This window comes from Miniopterus natalensis, chromosome 9, assembly GCF_054644295.1.
Source record: "Miniopterus natalensis isolate mMinNat1 chromosome 9, mMinNat1.hap1, whole genome shotgun sequence".
NCBI lineage: Eukaryota > Metazoa > Chordata > Mammalia > Chiroptera > Miniopteridae > Miniopterus > Miniopterus natalensis.
In genome coordinates, this window is record NC_142089.1 from 43,578,330 (window position 1) to 43,598,952 (window position 20,623).

At 33.8% G+C, this 20,623-nt stretch overlaps 1 protein-coding gene across 3 annotated transcripts; it reads right to left on the bottom strand.

The window, feature by feature from the left end:
• Positions 1 to 215: 215 nt before the first annotated feature.
• Positions 216 to 20,236, bottom strand: ZRANB2 (zinc finger RANBP2-type containing 2). Of its 3 annotated transcripts, none has more exons than XR_001603468.2 (11): positions 20,137 to 20,236; positions 16,397 to 16,449; positions 16,196 to 16,304; positions 15,143 to 15,225; positions 9,252 to 9,328; positions 8,857 to 8,991; positions 7,441 to 7,610; positions 5,852 to 5,938; positions 3,820 to 3,975; positions 2,674 to 2,743; positions 216 to 2,138 (listed from the first exon to the last, which is right to left on the bottom strand). XR_001603468.2 is itself a non-coding variant. In XM_016216794.2 (11 exons), exons 1-10 carry the CDS (start codon positions 20,190 to 20,192, stop codon positions 2,714 to 2,716), a joined length of 960 nt encoding a protein of 319 aa, XP_016072280.1. In that variant the 5' UTR covers positions 20,193 to 20,236; the 3' UTR covers positions 216 to 2,138; positions 2,674 to 2,713. The 3 variants fall into 3 exon arrangements, 2 of the variants coding, with proteins under 2 accessions (XP_016072280.1, XP_016072281.1); XM_016216794.2 differs by having other exon boundaries at positions 2,674 to 2,747; XM_016216795.2 differs by lacking the exon at positions 2,674 to 2,743.
• Positions 20,237 to 20,623: the final 387 nt, after the last annotated feature.

The following is a 20,623-nucleotide window of genomic DNA, read 5'->3' on the forward strand; positions in this document are numbered from 1 at the left end:
TTAAACTAATTTGGGTAATCTACATTTTAAAAGAAAGTCACAAAAATTTTGAGTCCCCAAGGTGTTAGTGATAACACTTTGTAATGTTTTAAACCAAGCACTCCTATATAAAAATAAGATGACATTATATACAGGGTTAAGGGAATATAGAGTTTAAAATGCTCAATGAAAAGTAACAAACAAGACTGCAAATAGCTTGAAAAATGAACATTAAATCAGAGTTTAAAAATTCTAATTTATTTCTAACAAACACCACTTGATGCTTGACTCACAAGCTTTATTTACATTTGTCTATAGCATCATTTCCTTATGAAATGGACTAGGTACAGCTTAGTTAAACCAAATGAAATCATAATCATCTGAATTGTCTGTAAACTACTATTAGCTAAATTTATAATCTTGCATTTGCTTAGTACAGCCAAAGTTTTAAATACAGAAAGCACAAGAATAAACCAACAGTAACACGTAGAATCTAAAAGATCATCTGGGCAATTTAGAAGGTGGACTTTCAAGAAGTCTGAGGCACAATTACAAGAGAGAAAAGTTCTTGTGCAAACTACAGTAAATGTAGCAAAGAAAATTAAGACATTAAAAAAACAAGGGGCAAGTTCATTGCAAAAATATTATCAAAATATTTCTACGTAAGATATTTTGCTTTCATCTTTAGATCAGTTGAAGAGGAAAAAAATCACTCATTTTAAAATAAAAAAACAAACAAATATAATTTTGTTTGGTCTGTCTACAAAATACCTTAAAACATTTTAATTGCAGGAGACATCAGTTTGAAAAAAAACAACACAAAAAAAACAAACACAAAAAACAGAACAAGAATAATGGGTATTGATCCCCATGACAAAAAGTCCCCAAGCACAACTGTTGATTTTCCTTAATATACTTACCTTGCATTGTCATTGAAGATACTGTTAAAAAAAACCTTTGTTTTTAAACCAGAAGACATAATAAAGCTCGTGACCAGGTTTTAATTTGGAGAAATAAAAGAAACTCTGAAAGTATTTTAAGCCATAAGTAATTTCAAGTGAACAGGAACAATTATTTCTGCTTATGTGGTGCAGAAATAAACATTCATTTATCACTCAGAAGAAAATTTTATGCAGTGTGTTTAAAGTTAAAACATTTCACGGCAAATGTTCGCTTAAATTAACAATGTCTCTGTTGGTCTTTCACCTGAAGAGAATTATACTTCAGTTTTCTTCAATTTGTTCTTCATTAACTATAATTTAGCTTTGTCTACCCTGGATTTTTAAAGGATATCACAAAAAGCTTCTTAAAATGTTAAGATAAACAGTTTGAAATGAAATGTTTTTCTCATCAGACAACCATATCAGCAGATTAGAAATGAACTGTTAGATACTCTTGCTCAAAATTATGTCAGATAGTGAGAAATGAGTAACACCTTTCTCCTACAATTCACGAGATTTTCCTGCATTAAATATTTTGCAAAAAGTAAAACTGAATAAAAGACAGATTCTAAGGCACCCTTAGCATAGGGAATTTAAAAATGAAGTTTCCAGTTGACTCTTTTACAACTAGTTTAACTTTTTCTGATAAGAATCACTTTGACATAGGTTAACATAACCAGGCTGACTCTTTTTCTCAGATTAACATAAAGACTGTTTCCAACTACTTCACCACAGTCTTGCCTCCATGCCCAAAGTTCAGGCAAGTCTAAGGTAATCTTGTCTTAAGTCAATAAACAATTCCGATTTGGATATGAGAAAAACAACAGTTCAAATTAGGAAACAAAGTAAAAAACAAAACAAAAAAGAAACACCAAAAAAACAAAGTACTTTGTTATAGCTGAGATGGTTTTAAATAAATGGTTGTAAATAAAGAATGATAGAGAGCATCTATTTTGGGACATTATGGCTTAAAATACTGTTTACTTTTAATTTCACAAATAAACACAGCTGTATTGTTCTGAAAAGCAATGAAAGGCATGCACCTCTACTAGCAGATTTAGCACTTCTGACCAAGTAAGACACCAACTTCTTAAAAAATATGCTTCATGCACTGTACTGGATTTTTTTTTTTTAAAGATGTAAATTTTAATACATTATTTCTTTTTTGAACTTGAACGGGAACCAGAATGGGATGATCCAGAAGATGACCTGTGGTGCCTGCAAGACATAATGGAGAAAGCAGGTAGTCTAGTAAGCTGGAGCTGGATATCATCATTCATTCATAAAACTCTGAGAATATTAAAAAAAAAATAAAAAAAAATCAAGCCTCATCATACTGGCAAAAAAATAAAAATAAATCTTAAGATACAAACTTGTACACATAAAATTAACTAGTGTTTAGACCTTGGATGTGAGCCCAGTAATAATATAATTTAAAATTCTCTATAATTAAAAAATCTCTCATTTTAAGATATAGCCACCTCTCAATTATTTAAGATAATAAAGAAAAAGCCTTGCAAAAATGTGTAAAAAATTACAGACAATATAAAACAAAGGCATACAAGCTCTGTGGTAACATTGTAGATAGTGTGGTAAATCTAAATGTAAAACAGATAAAGCAAGGCTTCTGTGTATGAGAATATATATTCATAAATAATTACATTTTGGAAATCTAGGTCTCACAAGATGCTTGTACAATTAGTTAAAGGGTTATATTCATGCAGCTAATATGAATAAGTCAATATATATCAACCTGGGTAAAGTAGTGGTGTTCCGAGGGGTTGGCCCTGGGCTCAGGGTTGTTTAGTGTTTTCACCAATCACCTGGCTTATGGAATAGAGAACATGTTCATTAAGTTTAGATGACAACAAACTAGGGGGATTATATGTGGCTAAGATAAAAATTTGCAGAAGTGGTAAGAAAGCAACAGAATGTATTTCACTCAAGTATGGAGGTATTTTTTTACACAAAAGAACAAAACAAAACAAAAAATACAAATGCAGAGAAACAAGACTAGTTGTGTGTAACCTCAATATCTAAACTTCAAAATGTGAAGAAGCAAAACTAATAATTCTGTACAAGTAGGAATCATGAGGTAATCCTACTACTGAACCCAGCAATAATCACACTTTATCTAATCCTTACTTTCACAAGCTGAAGGATAAGAAAAATTTTGCCTAGAACACAAAGAAAGCCATTAAACTAACTGTATAATTAGACACTGAAAATCAAGAGAAAGTTAATAAACTAATTAATTAGCCTGCTGTAGAAAAGGCTGACAGATGACAAACTCTCCAAATTTAAAAATGTCAATATAGGTAACGCTTTCTAGTAAAGACCTCTCTCAAAAAGAAAAAAATGGGATTTGTACTGCAAGACGAAAAATGTATTAGCTATAAGAACAATTTCCTTATAAAGAGCATGAAATGATAATTTGCTTTGAAAATGCATTTACACATATTTAAATGAGGACATATTTCCAATGATCTAGAATTATTATTTTTACTAGATACTCTAGAATACTGATCTCTTAATATTTAATGCAAAAGTTTATAGCATAAATACATATAAAAATCAACTTCTAAATTACTTCAACATACAGCTTCTGAATTAAAATCTTAAAAGACAGAAATAACCGAGAGTTGGCTATAATTATATATGAAAATATTTAAACAATAAAATGAACAGATAGTGGAAGAGAGTGGTTTGATCTACAACTTTTCTAAACAATCTGATCAAAGCACAAAAATAAACAATTAATGCTTTTTGAAGTTTAAAGTTGAAAAGTATAATTTAAAGTTGAACTAAAGAAGATTATAAAAATCTAATCCTTGACTAGAAGTTTAATCTATTATACACACTTAAGAACACCCATTCTTATTTCTACAGAAACCCAAACCTTTCGGGTGACCGTGATCTTGTTCGTCTTTTTTTGCGATCACCAGATGAAGATCTAGAACGACTTCTCTTCCTGTTCCTCTCAGGAGAAGATGATGAGCTTGAATAAGATCTTTTTCGTGGGGAAGAAGAGCCCCTGTGGGATCTGGAGCTGGATCTTCATTGATTGAGAAACAAATCAAACATTTCATTAAAAGAAGAAATGAGGCAGATCATTTAGTTAACAGCTCCAAAAACAAACAGGATTTATAACTGAACATTTTATAAGACGAAATACTTACTGCTTACTCAATAGAAGACTTCTGGTTCAACCATGAAAACAATTCTATTTAAATACATTTACTTTAATGTCATCTCTTTTTAAAATCCAAAGATAAGTATTTACCACTTATAATTAACAACCAGCTTAATATGTTAAAGTAGAATTTTAAATTATTTAAAACATAAGGCTTTCTTTTTAAAGTACACATAAACAGCAAAACCAACAAGTAAACTGTGCATTTACATGTTTTGTCTAGTAGATACATTCTTTCATTTGGAGAAAAAATATGTGTCATATATACAACTTCCTGAGAAAAAGTGGAATTATGAAACTTATTAGTTAAGTTGCTATAGAAAAAGCAGGGATGGGGACAGAAATGAGAAAGAACAGTAACTATTAAATTGCTAAATATTCAAAGAAAAATAAAATGAGTAACTTTAAAACTTGATTTATATCAGCAGTATTTATTTTTATGAAGGACCACTACTCATGAAGTATGAAGTGTTGACATTCACATGTTTTAGGCAGAGGTAAACGTGCAAATGTTTAAATGCAATTTTTTTCTTCCTTTACATATTTTGGTTGAAGTAATTTAGCTCAAACTTCCCAAAAAATTCACCTTTGGGCTTAAAATAAACTTAGAAAGCCCAAAAGGAGAATTCTTTGGAAAGTTCTAAGCAATGAAAAAATGTTTGGAAAGAATATGAAGGCTGTTCTGTAAACCTTATTATAGTGCTTCCCAAAGGGAACTAGGACTTAGCTTCACCTAAGAAGCACTCAAAGGACTAAAACATTGACAATACATATCATCATCACAATAACAACAATAAACTCATTTGCTACTTTGTATTGGATTAATACAAGTATGCATTATCATTCTTTTCTTCTTAATGTTGTTAAACTGCAGTAGCCCTCTAAGGCTACAGATTTGGTTCTAATAAGCTATTAAGGCATTATTTTTACCAAAGAAAATACCACTAAACTTCAGTGTATAGTTCTACACAAGTGGAACTTTAGTGGCTTTTCTTATTCATGTTAGATGCCTTTACTAGATCAATGAATTAACTTAAAAAGGCAGTATATTTGGATGATGTTTAGAAAAAACTAGGGTCTCAAATGGTTTTTTACAGTGTTTTGCCCTCTTTATGATTAAAGGCAACCTAAAGTTAATAATAATATTACTTAAGACCACACTCTACCTAGACTAACCAACTGAGGAATGGCTCTTCTACATACACTATTTATAATATTCTATGTAACATTACAGAAGTAAAAATATGTATAAGATCCCCCTTTACCTAATATAAAAAATTTTTTGTAAATATTTAAACAATTGCCTTGCAAACAAAATCTGTTTTGAGGCAAACTTATTTTTCTTCCTTTTAAATAAGAGAATAAATGTTGCCTTTTTATTTGCGTATCTCTAATTTTATTTGTACTACTGCGAACATAACTAGCTTATGAAATATCTGGTAATAAGACTTGACTCCACCTTCCTACTTCATCACATTTTAGCACAAAAATAACAAACCTTGCACAATGCAAAATAACCACCTTAATTCAATCATGGGAATGTCTTGGCACACTGCAGGCAATGGAAACATCTCATGGTGAGAAAATTAAGCCGAGGCAAGTGCGTTAGTTTTCTAGTGCTAAAATAAAATTGACAAGTAGAAGCAAAATAAGAGGGTAAAAAAGCAGCAACACCCTTCTGGGGCCTTTAAATATTTTTTTTTCTCTCTGCTTAACAGAGAGATGCTACCTCATTCACCTTGATTTCGACCCACGAGATCTCGAACGTTCTCTGGAACTGGAACGAGATCTTGACTGCGAACTGGAAGAACTTCTTGAACGGGACCTGGAACAACATGGAAGGATTTTTTTTCCAGGACCACTTAATTGAATTTTGTGATATGAACACTGAAAGAAATATATGCATTAGAATTGATTTTCATAAGACAACTACTGGAGATACATATTTTCAAAAACAGTATTTTAAAAGTAATTTTTTGTTTTGATGTATATGCGAAAACTTAAGGATCTAGGTAATTTTTGAAAATAATCAATTATCACTTTTGAAGTTTGACAAAATTACTCTAAATATCATTCAAGATTATATGAATAAAAACATCAGCATTGTCACTTTATTAACACTGAATACCTTACATGTACAAATAATATTTATAAGTAACCCAGGACTTAACATATCCAAGCATTGCGAATGTTGCAGTTTATATTTAACTTCTCTGAAATATTTATTAATTTCCCTTATGAAATCCCTTCCATTTCCTTAGCCACGATCTAGTCTGAAGCTTTAAATGTTGACTTGTGTATGTCTGTTTAACCACATTTTTCTGCCTACTCAAATGTTAGAGAATTAAAGGGAAATACATTAACAACCCTGTCACTGTTTCAGATAATTATAAGGGAAAATGACATAAGGGAAGATAAGGTTCATTTAAATTTCAGAAATCACAAAAGAAACAAGATTCAATACTAATCTAACTTACGCCTTTAAATTTGTCCCTCAAAATAACCTGCAGCTAAAGGACATAACATTTTCACCTTAAAATTATTATCTTTAGAATCAATCACTCTTTTAAGCTTTAACCAATTGTTAAGTACTCAATTAGCTAATATTTTTTCATAAATACCATCAAAATTCATTGCCTGTTGTTGACTCACTGAAACTGTGAATAAGAATTTTTCAAGGGAACACTGTTTATATAAGGTACTGCTTTTTCTCACCTAAAATTTTATTTTTATTGTTGACCATGCAATCAGGAAATATTTACTAAAATTTTACATTACTAACAAAATAATATTCAAATATACCACCAACTGACTCTTCTAATTTATTCTCGAACATCTCAAAGTTATAAGCATTAGGCCAATAGAACTTTTATGACTGAATTTTCTCCTTTATTCAGATACCTATAACAAAATAAATTATCAAAGCACTGTGTAATAAGCAATAATTTAATTAAGGCCTAGAAAATTTCTATGCTAGCCTTAATCAGTGAAAGGATAAATCTTAACTTTACTTAAAAATTTCTAAATGTAATCTATCTATTTAGATAATGTACTTTATGTAATGATTTAACTAGATTTTTAGTCTATTTTAATGAAAGGGCTGGTGAAAATGGACTGAGGAAGTTTCATATTAAAATATGCAATTCTGAAAATATTCTGGACAATAACTTTAAAGCACTAAGAAAAAATTATCTTTTAAAAGGTGACTTGAATAAAATCTCTAAAATAAAAGGAAAGCTTATTCAGTCAATAAAAACAAAATTTATAAATAAAGAAGTTAGATACTGACATTTTGACTGGTGTTACCCTTGACCTGTACCCGTTTACCTGGACCTAGACCTTGAACTTGAGGGGGAGGATGAGCGTGATGAAGATCGTGAATGTGAAGATCGAGACTTTGAGCGACTTCGTCTATTAGGTTTCTTTTTATTACTATCTTCTTCTTCACTGGCATCAAGATTATATTTTGAGAGATCAGCATCATCTTCATCCTCATCCTAACAAAAATTCAGAGCTAATTATCCTTGACATTTAGATATTAATGCTGTCTACTAGGAATGATGAACAGCTCTAGGTACTTGACATCTCCATATAGATATACATCACATCATAGTATCTCAGCAAATTCATTCTCAAGCCTGAAACCTGCCTATGACACTTCTCAGCTCAGCTTAGCAGCTTAAGGACTATCCCAAATATTTCAAAGAATTAAACAGAGTAGTACTTATTTCCTCTTTTTCTGTAACAAACTAGTACCAAGTAAGCTGTAAAGAATTTTCAATTTTACTCCCATTAAAGTCTTTGAATCCATCTCCCTTAGGATTTCATTTTTTTCCTCTACTGATATTACAGTAACCTTTTAGGTGACCTCTTTGACTTAGAAAATCCATTCTGTCTCCTCAACATCTCACTGTTCAAGGTGACCCTTGAACAATGCAGGAATTAGGGGCACCAACCTCCTGTGCTTAACTTTTGACTCCCCCAAAACTTAAGCAGTAACAGCCTATTGACCAAAGCCTTACAGGAAAACATAAACAGTTAACACATTTTATACATTATATTTATATACTGTATTCTTAAAATAAAGTAAGCGAGAGAGAAAATGTTAAGAACATCACAAGAAATAATACATTTATAGTATGCACTGAAAAACAAATCCAAATCCTTGTATAAACAGACCTGCACCATTCAAACCCGCTGTTCAAGGGTCACCTGTGTATATTGAGTCATCACTCTGCAGCACAGGTCAGATACCTTATGTTTCTTAAAAACTTTAGAAATTGTTCCACATTGATTTGTTTAGTTGCACTCAAGGGCCTCTTATGATGAAACCACACAGCGACCTTAATATAGATCTATACATCCAACCATAAAACTTTACACTCAGGCCCACAGAAGAAACATCACCAGACCTGATGTGGTCGCTGCCGTACCACATTTTTACCTCTGCTCTAACCACACTGGCCTATGTTGATTTTTTGAATGTTGCTGGCTTGTTTCCTACTCAGGGAACCTTTATTTGGTGTTTTATTTAAGTTCCATTAAAAGAAGGGTGTTTCTGTCTCAGTCATTATTGTATTTTCAGAGCCAGAATAGTGCTTGGCAGAGTGAAAGCTCAAAACCTTTGAGAGAACAAATCAGTACACAGAACCTATCTTCACCATAGGCCAAAGGTCATCAAAAACATTCATGTGTTATGTCACAGCTGAAATAACACAAAGGGGAAACCAGGAAATCATTTACCTCATCCAATTTATATTTAGAAAGATCTTCATCCTCATCCTCTTCTTCTCCCTCAGATTCTTTATCTTCAACTTCCTTTAAAATAGATGCTGGACCAACTGCCTTCCCTCTGTATTTTTTCTTTTTACGTCCAAACTAGAGAAAAAGTTTCATATTTCTGTCAGCTAAAAATGTATTAACACTTTTTTCTAAGAAATTACTTGTATTTAAATTAATATATATTTTAAGTCCATTATGCCAATTATATAGTCTTATGATTTCCTACATAAGTTTTTGTAAGACTCAAAGTGTACTTACAAAAATAACACACATTTATATTTTTCCTTTGCACTTAAGGTATTTTCTAACATGTTTTTCTAATTTGTATTCATCCTACATACCAATGCATAGCTTACCTCATCATATTCACCATCAGATTCTTCTCTTTCTATATATTCAACATTTTCTCTTTCATTAAAACCACCACCATACCCTGAAAAAAGGGCATAAATTGTTATCCTGACAATTTATTAAAATAGCAAAAAAAAATCTCAAAATCATCTCCAAGCAACAGAAAAAAAAAGAAAAACCTTACCATGAGATTTGCCTGTACATATAACAATTACTAGTATTTTAAAAAGCGTATTTAACAAAAAATCACCACAGAGAAAAGTCTCAATTTGAGATACTTAGTTACAAAGTCCTGTTGCTATTATTTTCAGCTCTTCTCAATTTCAAAGTGTCCTTAAGCAAAGAGATAAACTATGCATGAAAATAAGTGGGTGAAAAACATCTCACCTCTGCTAAAACCAAGTTTAAAAAGTAAAAAGGATTTTCCTCTGTAGCTTACCATAATTCTTCTGTACCAGCTTGGCTCAGTAAGAACCAAGAATCAAATTTCACTGTTTACCAATTGCAGTCTTTTTTGATATATTGAAATTTTGCTGGGCTAAAATGCAGCTAGAGTTTGAAAAATTCCAAATTATACAGGCAAATTCAGTAACATGATACTAGACATCCAAATTGATTTTAATACACAGGTAAAAGTCACTGAAGAATCTCTGAAGTAGCCAGTTAACTTTTAAACTAAAAATATTCTATTAAAAAGTAATCAAGATCAGCAAACTACTGATGTCACAGCTAACACCTACAATTAGACTAGTAAGTCTTTCACATAGGCTTCAGAGATTGGAATAAGTGAGTTAGTTTTAGACAAAGTGAGATGGGATATTTTGAGTAAATCTCTCACTGAAAAATAATTGAGAGGTATGAGGTCAAGAGTAACACAATCTAACATATTCCAAAGCAGTACCAGCATGTAAGGCCAGTGATTCCCAGATTTAAGGACTTCACAGACCAGAAAAATGTTTAAACTTATAAACAAATATTTTTAATTTAGGATTTATGACTTTAAATTTATGAAACATGGGCATTAAAAAAATGATCATTACCCTATTATCATTTCATAATAGCCACAAATAGAACGGCTCTGTAGTGATTTTTTTAAAAATACGCTTTTAAAATAGCATATCATCTTCTTAAAAAAAAAATTCCATTAATATCCTTTCTTTTCTTAATTATACTTTATAGTAAAAACTGCAAAGTAGCCATGTTTATCTTCAACATACTTGCATTATCATCCCTTTCCTCCTCTTCCTACCTTGATTCAAAGACAATATGCACTCCAATTGAAAAACATAAGAATTTCCTTTTGTTTCTGTCCATATAACATGAGTAAAAAGTGTATTAAATAACAATAACAACTCTTCCTTAGTAAAATCTTGGCTGTTGTTTTTCAGAATATCATATATAAAAAGACAGAAGCAAGCACAACTAGGTTATGTTCACCTCAAGAGAACAGCTCATATTCAACATTAATTCTGGATTACAAACACAATGGAAAGTTGTAATTCAATATACTTTATCTCTAAATATATTTAACATTGTATCAGTACATCCTAAAGATTAAGGTATGAGTAGTTTGATAAACAACAAATTCTAAGAGATGACTAACAGTAAAGATCTAAACTTCAAAATACTTAGAAGTAGGTAAAAAAAAACCAAAAACCCCATGGGATCTGGGTCATTTAGTAATCTACAGCTGAAAAATGATATGGCAAAAATGGAGAGCTAAAGAATAATTATAGCCAAGATTTAGAAAGTGAACTATAACTCATATAGGTAATTTTGCATAGGTATGTAAGTAGAAATTACTTTAAAATGAATATCATAGCAAATACAAAGCTATGCTCTTTCATACAGGCCACAGAAAAACCTAAATGATCTGTTGACAACAAAGAGATTATTAAGGTATGTTATATGAACCAACACAACAAATCCATCTCATGAAGAGATTGCTTTCTCTATACACGAAACATATAGCTCTCTATCATGACAAAACTTGAACATATCATTTCCAATGAAAAATAGGTGAGTTAGAGGCATCAATGGCATGGTTTATATGTGTTTCCTTCATTCCATAGGTTTGAAACATGTTGGGTAATACTGTAAAAATTGGTATTCTTGTTTCTGCTCTTGCCCCACCAATCTTTTTCTACAAACCAACAATATTAAAAAAAAAAATTAGAGGTGTTACTCTCTTGTTAAAAATCCTTCAGATACTTTCCATTAAATTTAAAATAAAATATAAACTCTTTACATCATGATTTACATGGCTTTTGCCTTATTTCTGAAGTGTTTTCTGGAGCTAACTAGTTCATCTAATATGCTAAATTCTTTCAAATTTCAGGACCTTCACACAAGCTATTTGCTCTGACTCAGAATGATCTTTCAACTTGTTACTTGGGTAACTCATCTTTTCTTAACTTAAACAACGCTTTCTCAAACACACTGTTTTCTTAAAAGGACTTCATTAATCTTTGGCTCTACATGTCTGTTTTGCTCACCCAAGTATCCCCAACATCTTGCATAATGGCCAATAAATTACTTCTTCAATGAATGAATATAGAAAACACCACAAATCTAGTACCGTTTAAATAACTTGAGGTTTTCAAGAAGGCTTTAAAATACAGTTGTTTTGGGAGGTGTGTGTGTTTTTTAATCCACACCCAAGGATGTTTTTCCATTGATTTTTAGAGTGGAAGGGAAGGAGGGGGAGGAGAGAAACACTGATGTGAGAGAGACACATTGACTGGTTGCTCCCTGCACGCCCCCCAATCGGGGCTGGGGATCAAACCTGCAACCCAGGTACATGCCCTTGACCAGGAATTGAACCCACAACCCTTTGGTGCACAGGCCAATGCTCCATCCACTAAGTCACACTGGCCAGGGCTAAAATGCCGTTTAGATGAAACAAGCAACCCAGAACCTCTATAGGTGTTACAATAAAAATATTTTCAAATTTGTCTCACAGTAAAATGTAAAAAGGTGAAAAATAGACAGTAAAGCATTGAACACAGGTTTAAATCAGGCCTGAGATAGGGCTGTGACAATGGAAATGAACAGAGAAAAGGGGATGAATATAACATGTACTTCAAAGGAAGAACCAACGTACAAACTTGAAAATTCTGAGATTCTATATTTTGAACAATTTAATTAATCCAATTTCTGAGAATTTAACTTAAAGAAATCAAAAGAATGAAAATCAGTTATTAAGATTGCTTTTACTCCAGTTATCCTTAATGGTTTAAAAAAAAACCAAAAGCAAAAATGTTTCCAAAATCTAAAAATAAGAGAATGGCTAAATAATTATATAACCATCTGATAGAATTATGCAGAAGTATGCAATATTTTAGAAGCAGTACATCAAGTTTTCTTTTATTAACAGCCTTTCCCTTAGTTTGGGAGCTTAGGAAATGCTCCCTAACTTTGGACTTCCTTATTACAAACAGTAAAGAGAAATTGGAGAACAACAGTGTAAGTTTTTACACCTTGAACTGTGACAAGAAAACTACTTATAACCAGGGAAGTGGAAAAGGGTCAAGACGCCAAATGATAGAAAAGAATGAGTAAAGTGAGAAGGTATCAAACTTTGAGGACTTCAGTTGTTAAGACTACAGCTCTTGTGAGATAGTTAAAGGAGGAATCACAAAATAGGTCAAAGAGAATGTGGATAAAAAACTTCCTTGAATTATAATTTTTAAAGCTGTTATTAAAGACTTTGGACTTTATCCTAAAGCAATCATAATGGTTTTAAACAAATGAAATTTTTAGTTTAGAAAAAACAAAACAAAAAACAGAAAAATCTTTGGCTTTAACTGGGCAGGAGTGGAATGTGTACAAACACCAACTAGGTGCCTATTTTTTTCAAGACAAGATATAGTGGTATCTCTTCCCAGGGTAGTGATAGGTAAGACTTTCTTGGGTAGAAGACAGATGAAGGACATCTAGGTTTCTGGATTACACTAACAAGCATGTAAGAGGTAGTACTAATCACGAGAAAGATCACTAGAAGAGGGCCAGGTCCTGGGGGGGAAAAAGTAAATTCAGTTTAGATATAATGAGTTTGACATTTATATGGTGATGATAAATAGGCAGCTGAATATATGGGTCAAAGAAGTCAGAGCCGAAGTCATGAATTTAGGCATCATTGTGTGCCAATGGTTCAACTTCGTGCTCAGAAGATGCCTAGAAAAAATAGAGCAAAGACAGCTTAGGGACTGAATCTTGAGAAAACCCAACATTCCGTGGCCAGGTACAGGGTAGAAGAGGATGAAACTAAAAGGAAACAATAAACCACCAGAGGTGTGGAAGTTAAAAAAGATTTAAAAAATGTGTATCTTAAAGAGGCGAGGGAAGGAAAAAAACCACCCATATTAGAAGGTTTTAGTCTACATAATCAGTACAAAGTCAAGATCAATTCCTGAGAATGAGAAGAGTGGGGCAGGATTTGGGATCTGAGGATTGGAAAAAAAAAACAAAAAAAACCCAACTAGGACATTAGGCTATGTTCTCACATGTGAGAACACAAATTAGAAAAAAATGTCCTGGCTGGGTAGCTCACTTGGTTAGAGTGTTGTCCTGATACACCAAGGTTGTGGGTTTGATCCTATGTCAGGGCACATACAAGCAGACAATGAATGCATAAATAAGTGGAACAATAAATCGGTGTTCCCCTCTTTCTAAAATCAAGTGAGGGGGGGAAAAAAAAAGGTGAAGGGTGGGAATTAAACTAGAATTTCTGTTGCAATTCTGGAAGGGCTAGGTCCAAAAGATTCTTTACTGGGTCTCTAATTCCAGAGACCAAACAAATAGTGAAAGTGGTTTAAAATCAGGGAGGAAAAAAACAAAACCAGGAACTAGTTTAGTTTATTAAGTCTATGTCTGACAAGATGATTATATACAGAAGGAAGCCTTTGTATGATGTATAAGTTGTTGAATAATAAAATCAGATTTGAAGTATACTGATGATGTGGCTGGGCTAATTGGAGATAATGGGAAAACCATATATTATTAGGTAAATACTTTCATCTCACCATTGACAACACAGTAAGATGTTATTTAGGCAAAAATCCATCCAAATCACCTGTAGATGTCTGGGATCCACCCCCAAAGAGATTTACTTTAAAAGGTGCCTCTTGGCCCCCTTTTTGGTCATACTAAGATATGAAATAAATGAAAAAGTGATATTACTCTATTATTATTTTTAAAATTTATCTTTATTGTTGAAAGTACTATAAATGTTCCCCCCTTTCCCTGCACCCCCCAGGACAGGCCTTCACTGCACTATTGTCTGTGTCCATGGGTTATATATATATGTATATAAGTTCTTTGGTTAATCTCTTCCTGAGTTCCCCCCTGCCCCTCCCTGAGATTCATCAGTCGATTCCATGCTTCTTTGTCTCTAGATCTATTTTGTTCATCAGTTTATTTTGGATTCCACATATGAGTGAGATCATGTCCCCATCAGTAGACGAATGGATAAAAAAAGATTTGGTACATTTACACAATGGAATACTATGCAGTTGTCAAAAAGAAGGATCTCTTACCCTTTGAGACAGCATGGAGGGACCTGGAGAGCATTATGTTAAGCAAGATATTACTCTATTATTACTAATAATAAACATCTAGACCAGTGGGGGAAAAGAGAGTAAATAAAACATTTCTAAAAGTATCCTAATATCATTATTTCTTAGGATACAGCTTCCTAATGCTGTACTTTATAAATTGTAAAATTCTAAAACAAAGATTTTTTTGAGTATGAGGGGGGAAAAAATCAAGGTCAAAAACATAAAGGCAGAATAGATAAGAATCCTCAACTACTATACTCTTAATATTAAGATGATATAACCGTCAATTCAATTTTTAGTTCTTTTAAATGCATTTAGTTAGACTGTTTTTATCTTACCTGTTCTTTCTTCTAACTTAGCATACTTTGGAGTATTACACATGTTACACTCTGATCTTCTGGCCCAATTCACATTACTGCAACTTTAGAAGTTAAAAATACCAAGTTAGTAGACAAACTACATGAAAAATAGTAAATTTCTAGACATTCTAGAATTTTAAAATAAAAACTAGAATGAAAACACTACCATAAAAAATGTTTACTAAGAATATTGCAAACAAAGAAAATGTACCATTGTACCTTTTTTTTCCTGAAGAGAGAATGTGAGTTCTAACTAAACAGTGAAGCAAAAGTAATATAGCATGGTACCTTTGTCATTTTATGAAAAATAATGAATTATATCCATAGAGATTCTGATGCCTCAGGGAAAAATATCATTTTAAATCAAAAGTTCTACTAATTTCTAAGTCTCTGAATTCACCTCAAAGGAGGGTAAATTTTTTCTCTCTTTTGAGGAGTCAGTTCAAGCACTGAATTTCACAGCATACTAAACCCAGTTTTAATCTGTTGTTGAAAAATTCTTCAGTACAAATTGATATCTATAAGATCAAAAATTTATGTAAGACTCCCTTCTAACGAAATCCTCTTTCATATATATTTATCTGCATAACATAAAAAAATAGAAGTCATAAAAATCAATACAGAACTTAAAAATCAAAAGTATTAAGAATCCTATTTAATTAGGAATATTATGGCATGCATGATTCTAAAATTACTTTGTAAATAGGCAAAATGAATTTTTGGTGTATTTCACATTAATAATAATTTTTGAGATTTTTTCAGTAATAGAAGTAGGCTTTTTTTGGGATGTTAGCTCACCTTAAGCATTTGTTTACTGGTATGCTTAGTAACAACTAATGTTACCATTAAAAAATATAACTTAATAGTTCTTTACACTTATATATCAGATACAGACTGAATAGCAATCAATAGACCTTTGATTTAAAGGCTACCTCGGCTTGTTAACATGACTGATAAAAGTTGGTAATATTAACAAGTAGTGAGATACATTATTATGGAAGAAGAGTAGAGTTGATAATTAGAAACACATACGTTTTACACTGCCAGTCATTAGCACTAAATAGGCCTCGGCTCTTCTCTGCAAGTGTCTTTCCTATTTCAGTGCCCCCTGCTTTCATCATCTTAGCCTCAGTTGTTTTCTCTGAAAATAAAAAAATTATGCAATATGAATCTGGGGAAATAATGAAATTATCTGTATATATTGTCCTAATAAAAGCCTCCTCAAATGCTTACCCCGACCACATCTATTACAGCTGGTTCTTCTAGCAAAGTTTACATTTCCACACCTGAAAATAAAATAAAAAATATTTAGAGATATTAAAAAAAAAAATATATATATATATATATATATACACACACACACACAACTTTTTAATGTGCTCTCCCTCACTATATACCTGGATCCAGAAATTCCAATGTCATCTAAGTAATTCTAAAGCCATGTAGTGAATGTCAATATTAACTACCAAAAAAAAATCCTCGTAATTTAGGTGGAAAAATATAGGATTTGAAGTCACAAGTCCAGGATAAGAAAATCAGTATCTCACTTTCTAGTTATGTGACCCTAGTGAGTCCCTTAGGATCTCTGTGACTCAGTGTCCTATTAGCACATCATTACAGTCATGCGTCAAATAATGATGTTTTGGTCAGCTATAGACAGTATACACAACAGTGGTTCCATAATATAATGGAGCTGGAAAATTCCTATTGCCAAGTGACTTGGTAGTGCAACACATTACTTGTGTTTGTGGTGATGCTGGTGTAAACAAACCTACTGCATTGCAAGTAGTATAAAAGTATAGCACAGCACAGCCAAGTGTGGCTCAGCAGTTGAACATCAACCTAGGATCCAGATCACAGTTCAATTCCTAGTCGGGGCACATGCCTGGTTGCAGACTTGATCCCCAGTCGGGGGCGTGCAGAAGCCAGCAGATCAGTGACAACTCTCTTACCATTGATGTTTCTATCTCTCTCTCCCCCTCTCCCTTCCACTCTCTGGTATCAATAAAGATTAAAAAAAAGTATAGCACAGTTATGTATAGTACATAATTTTTGTTAATGACAATAAATGACGTTACTAGTTGATTTAATCTTGTGTTGTTTTGTGCAGTAACATGCTATACAGGCTTGTAGCCTAGGAGCAATGGGCTATATACCATATAATCTAGGTGTATAGTAGGCTATACCACCTAGGTTTGTGTAAGTTAACTTTGTATTTGCACAACGACAAAATTGCCTAATAACACATTTCTTTTAACATATCCGTGGTTAAGCGGCATATAACTATAATTTTTAAAAATTGATTTTAGAGAGGGAAGATGGGGGAGGAGGGAGGAAGAAGAGGGAGAAGGAGAGAGGAGGGGAGAGAGAGAGAGAAAGGGAGAAAAAAGTTCGGCTGCCTCCTGTATATGACCCAGCCCTGGGGATCAAGCCGGCAACCTAGGTATGTGCCCTGACCAGGAATCAAACTGCAACCTTCTGGTGCAAAGGATGAAGCTCCAATCAACTGAGCCACACCAGCCAGGGCAACATAACTAATTTTAATGAAAACCCCTTGCAAAGCTGAGGGAAGGTATGACTCCACATACAAATACTGATGAGGCACCAGGGAGTTCCAAAAAACTTCAAAGAAACTCCCAGTACAGAAAATAAAGATATACCCACAAAGGTGTTAAGTATTATAAGAAATACAAAATCCTAAGGGTGGACTAATGGGGAGAAAATGAATAAATCATAGAGGGCTTCATGGATCTTGATACTCTTTTTACAGTAAGGAGGTAGGACAGTAAGGAAAGGAAGATAGAAGGGTTGTACTGACTAAAAACTTAAGTAGATTCAATAATTATAAGAAAGTGGAGTTTTTTGGGTTATCAAACCTCTGAAACCTAGTTTAAAAAAAAACCAGTCATAACCAATAACCTCAATACATGGAGTAACAGTATCACTTTATGCTTGTATTCAACAAACTTAAATAAAAACAAAAAATTACTGGATTTACTAACATGGTCTGAACAGTGCATATGCATATCAGTAAACAGGATGTTAAATGCTCTGACTCGCATGTAAAGCTTAAATTTTAAAAAATTTTACTTTTTAGTTATTAGACTAGAATAAAATTAAGATGTTAAGTATGGAATTACCACTAAACTAAAGCACTCCAAATAAATTTTTGGAACCCCCCCTCAAGGAATATCTGTTTTGACCCAAACATATTCTGAAAAATGTTTTCTGGATTTATACAGATTGCAGAAACAATATTCTATTCACATATTTGTAACTGAGTTGAAATTCACTCTCTTAGAGAGACCTCCTTCAAATATTTGGGTGTGTTGCATTAATGAGGCTGTCAAAAGCACAGTATTCTACAAGTGACCAACACCACAAGAGAAGTTGTTGAATACCTTTAAATGTTTTCAAATAGTCCTACCACTCGGAGCAATGCTATTCATATATATCACTCTTGTTCTTGTTCAGTATTTTCAGATAGACTTGAAATCCTTCAAGTCATCTTACTCTTTATGCAACCGATTTAATATTTTTTCATCTGCTTTTATTTGTTCAACACTTTGTTTGGAGATTCACTGATGATTTTCCATGTAAATTTAGACCCTCCGTTTTAATTACTGTATAATATTCCACTGTGCAAATATATAAATTATTTATTTCAACTATCGATTAACATTTGGGTTAGAGATTGTGGCTACAATACATAGTACAGCTATGAATATAATGCAACTGAGAACCATCAATTTATTTACATAAAAAAAACATAATGTTTCATTAAAACTGCTTAAAATGTGGTTAGAAGACAAATGCTGGGGAAGTAAGGGCTTAATCTACTTTAATGACATTAGGCGACTTAATTTTCTAAAACTACTATCAATAGCTGTCAATGAGTATTTGCTACATATCGCTGCTCTCCAGACATTATGTGATTTCATGTATTTATTATAAGGAAGCCATTCTATTTTTTTTTTTTTAAAGCAAAGTTAAATATATTTAAGGTTACATGGTTAACAAGCAACAGGGCTGGAATTAAACCCAGATCTGTTTGCTTCAAAGTTTTTCCTCTTTACCACTATAAACTCTGTATGTCCGTGGCTAACTTAGGCACAAGAAATCGAAGGCTTTTATTTGAACATGAGTTGTACGTTCAATATTTCTGACAATTACTTTCCACAGTAATTTCCATATGCCTGTATTTACAAAGAGAAACACCGATTTGAGTGCCCTTCAATGGAAACCAACCATCTGATAGAGCACGCTGACTTCAACAACGTCAGGAGCAGAGCCCTCCTAACACGTGCTTGTCTGCTGCAGGCCTTCCACGGCCGAGCTGGCGAAACGGCCGGGCTCACGCCTTTCGGCTCTAATGGGGCGAAAGGTTCGGTTCTTGTGGGGAAATTTAAGGGAGAAAAGCGAGCATTTCCCACGCCAAAGAAGGGTAGTGTGTTTTCTTGGGGGGGGGAGGAGGGGCATACGTATATATACATATGTGTACAGTACGAAGGAACGTTTAAAATAAAAAATAACCCAAGAAGGTGAACTACGAGAAGCCAAAAAGCGAGTAGAAAGAACGAGACGCTATCGTCGAACAAGATAAAGTTCTGCAGGGAACAGTCACGTGAGGGAGATCAAATACCAAGCGGGCCTCCACCGGGAAAATTCCCTTATCGCTGAAACCTGGCTGGGGGAGGGAGGTAAAGGGGAGGCCATCTCGCTTTCCAAAAAGAGGGGCTGTCTTGGAGACAAAACGGCGAGGAAACGCTGGAGACACACTCAAAACAAAGGCTCTCGAAAGAGCCCTCCTCGTGAGGAGCCTGGGAACCTCCTTCCCGCCCGAGAGCCCGCGCCGCGCCGCCTCAACGCGGCTTAAGGCAGCTGGAATCGTAAAAAGAAAATAATGCCAAACCGTTCTGAGAAAGACTTCATCGATAAACCCCGCTCCCATTCGGGACCTTTCTTGAACTCACTTTTTGTCAGGGCAAATCCAGTCACCGTCACTGACTCGGAAATTCTTGGTCGACATCTTGAACGCCTCCACCACAGCCACCCGCAGCTACGTCTTCACAGGGGGAGAGCGGCCCGGGGACTTTCGGCACTCCGGGGCTGTCTTCGTGCCGCCTGACTCCTAGCCACCACTGCCTCAGGGTTTGATAACGAGGGCACTCGGCCGGGACTGAGTTTGAACGTTACTGTCCAGAGTAAGATGCCTGTGCGATTTTTTCCTGGCCAAAAGAGTTACGACGCAAAAGTATTCTCCCGAGCTAAACTAACAGGCGCCGCAGGGACACCCCAGCCGGGAAGCCGCCTTGGCCCCAGAAGCCTTGAAGAGCCCCCTACAGGCGGGAGGACCCAAAAGGAAAGTATTTCAGTTCGGAGGGGCGGGCCCAAGTAGGCGGAGGCGGAAGTGATTGCATTCCGCTCGGGTCAGGGAACTGCGGCTCGCGCTCGGTCTGC

Coding starts and splice junctions, on each gene's coding strand:
- ZRANB2 (XM_016216795.2), bottom strand. CDS start 20,192: ATGTCGACCAAGAATTTCCGAGTCAGTGACGGTGACTGGATTTGCCCT. Junction 16,450..20,136: donor TGGATTTGCCCTGACAAAAA/GTGAGTTCAAGA, acceptor TTTTATTTTCAG/GTGTGGAAATGTAAACTTTG. Junction 9,329..15,142: donor TAAGTTAGAAGAAAGAACAG/GTAAGATAAAAA, acceptor CCCTTTTTTCAG/GGTATGGTGGTGGTTTTAAT.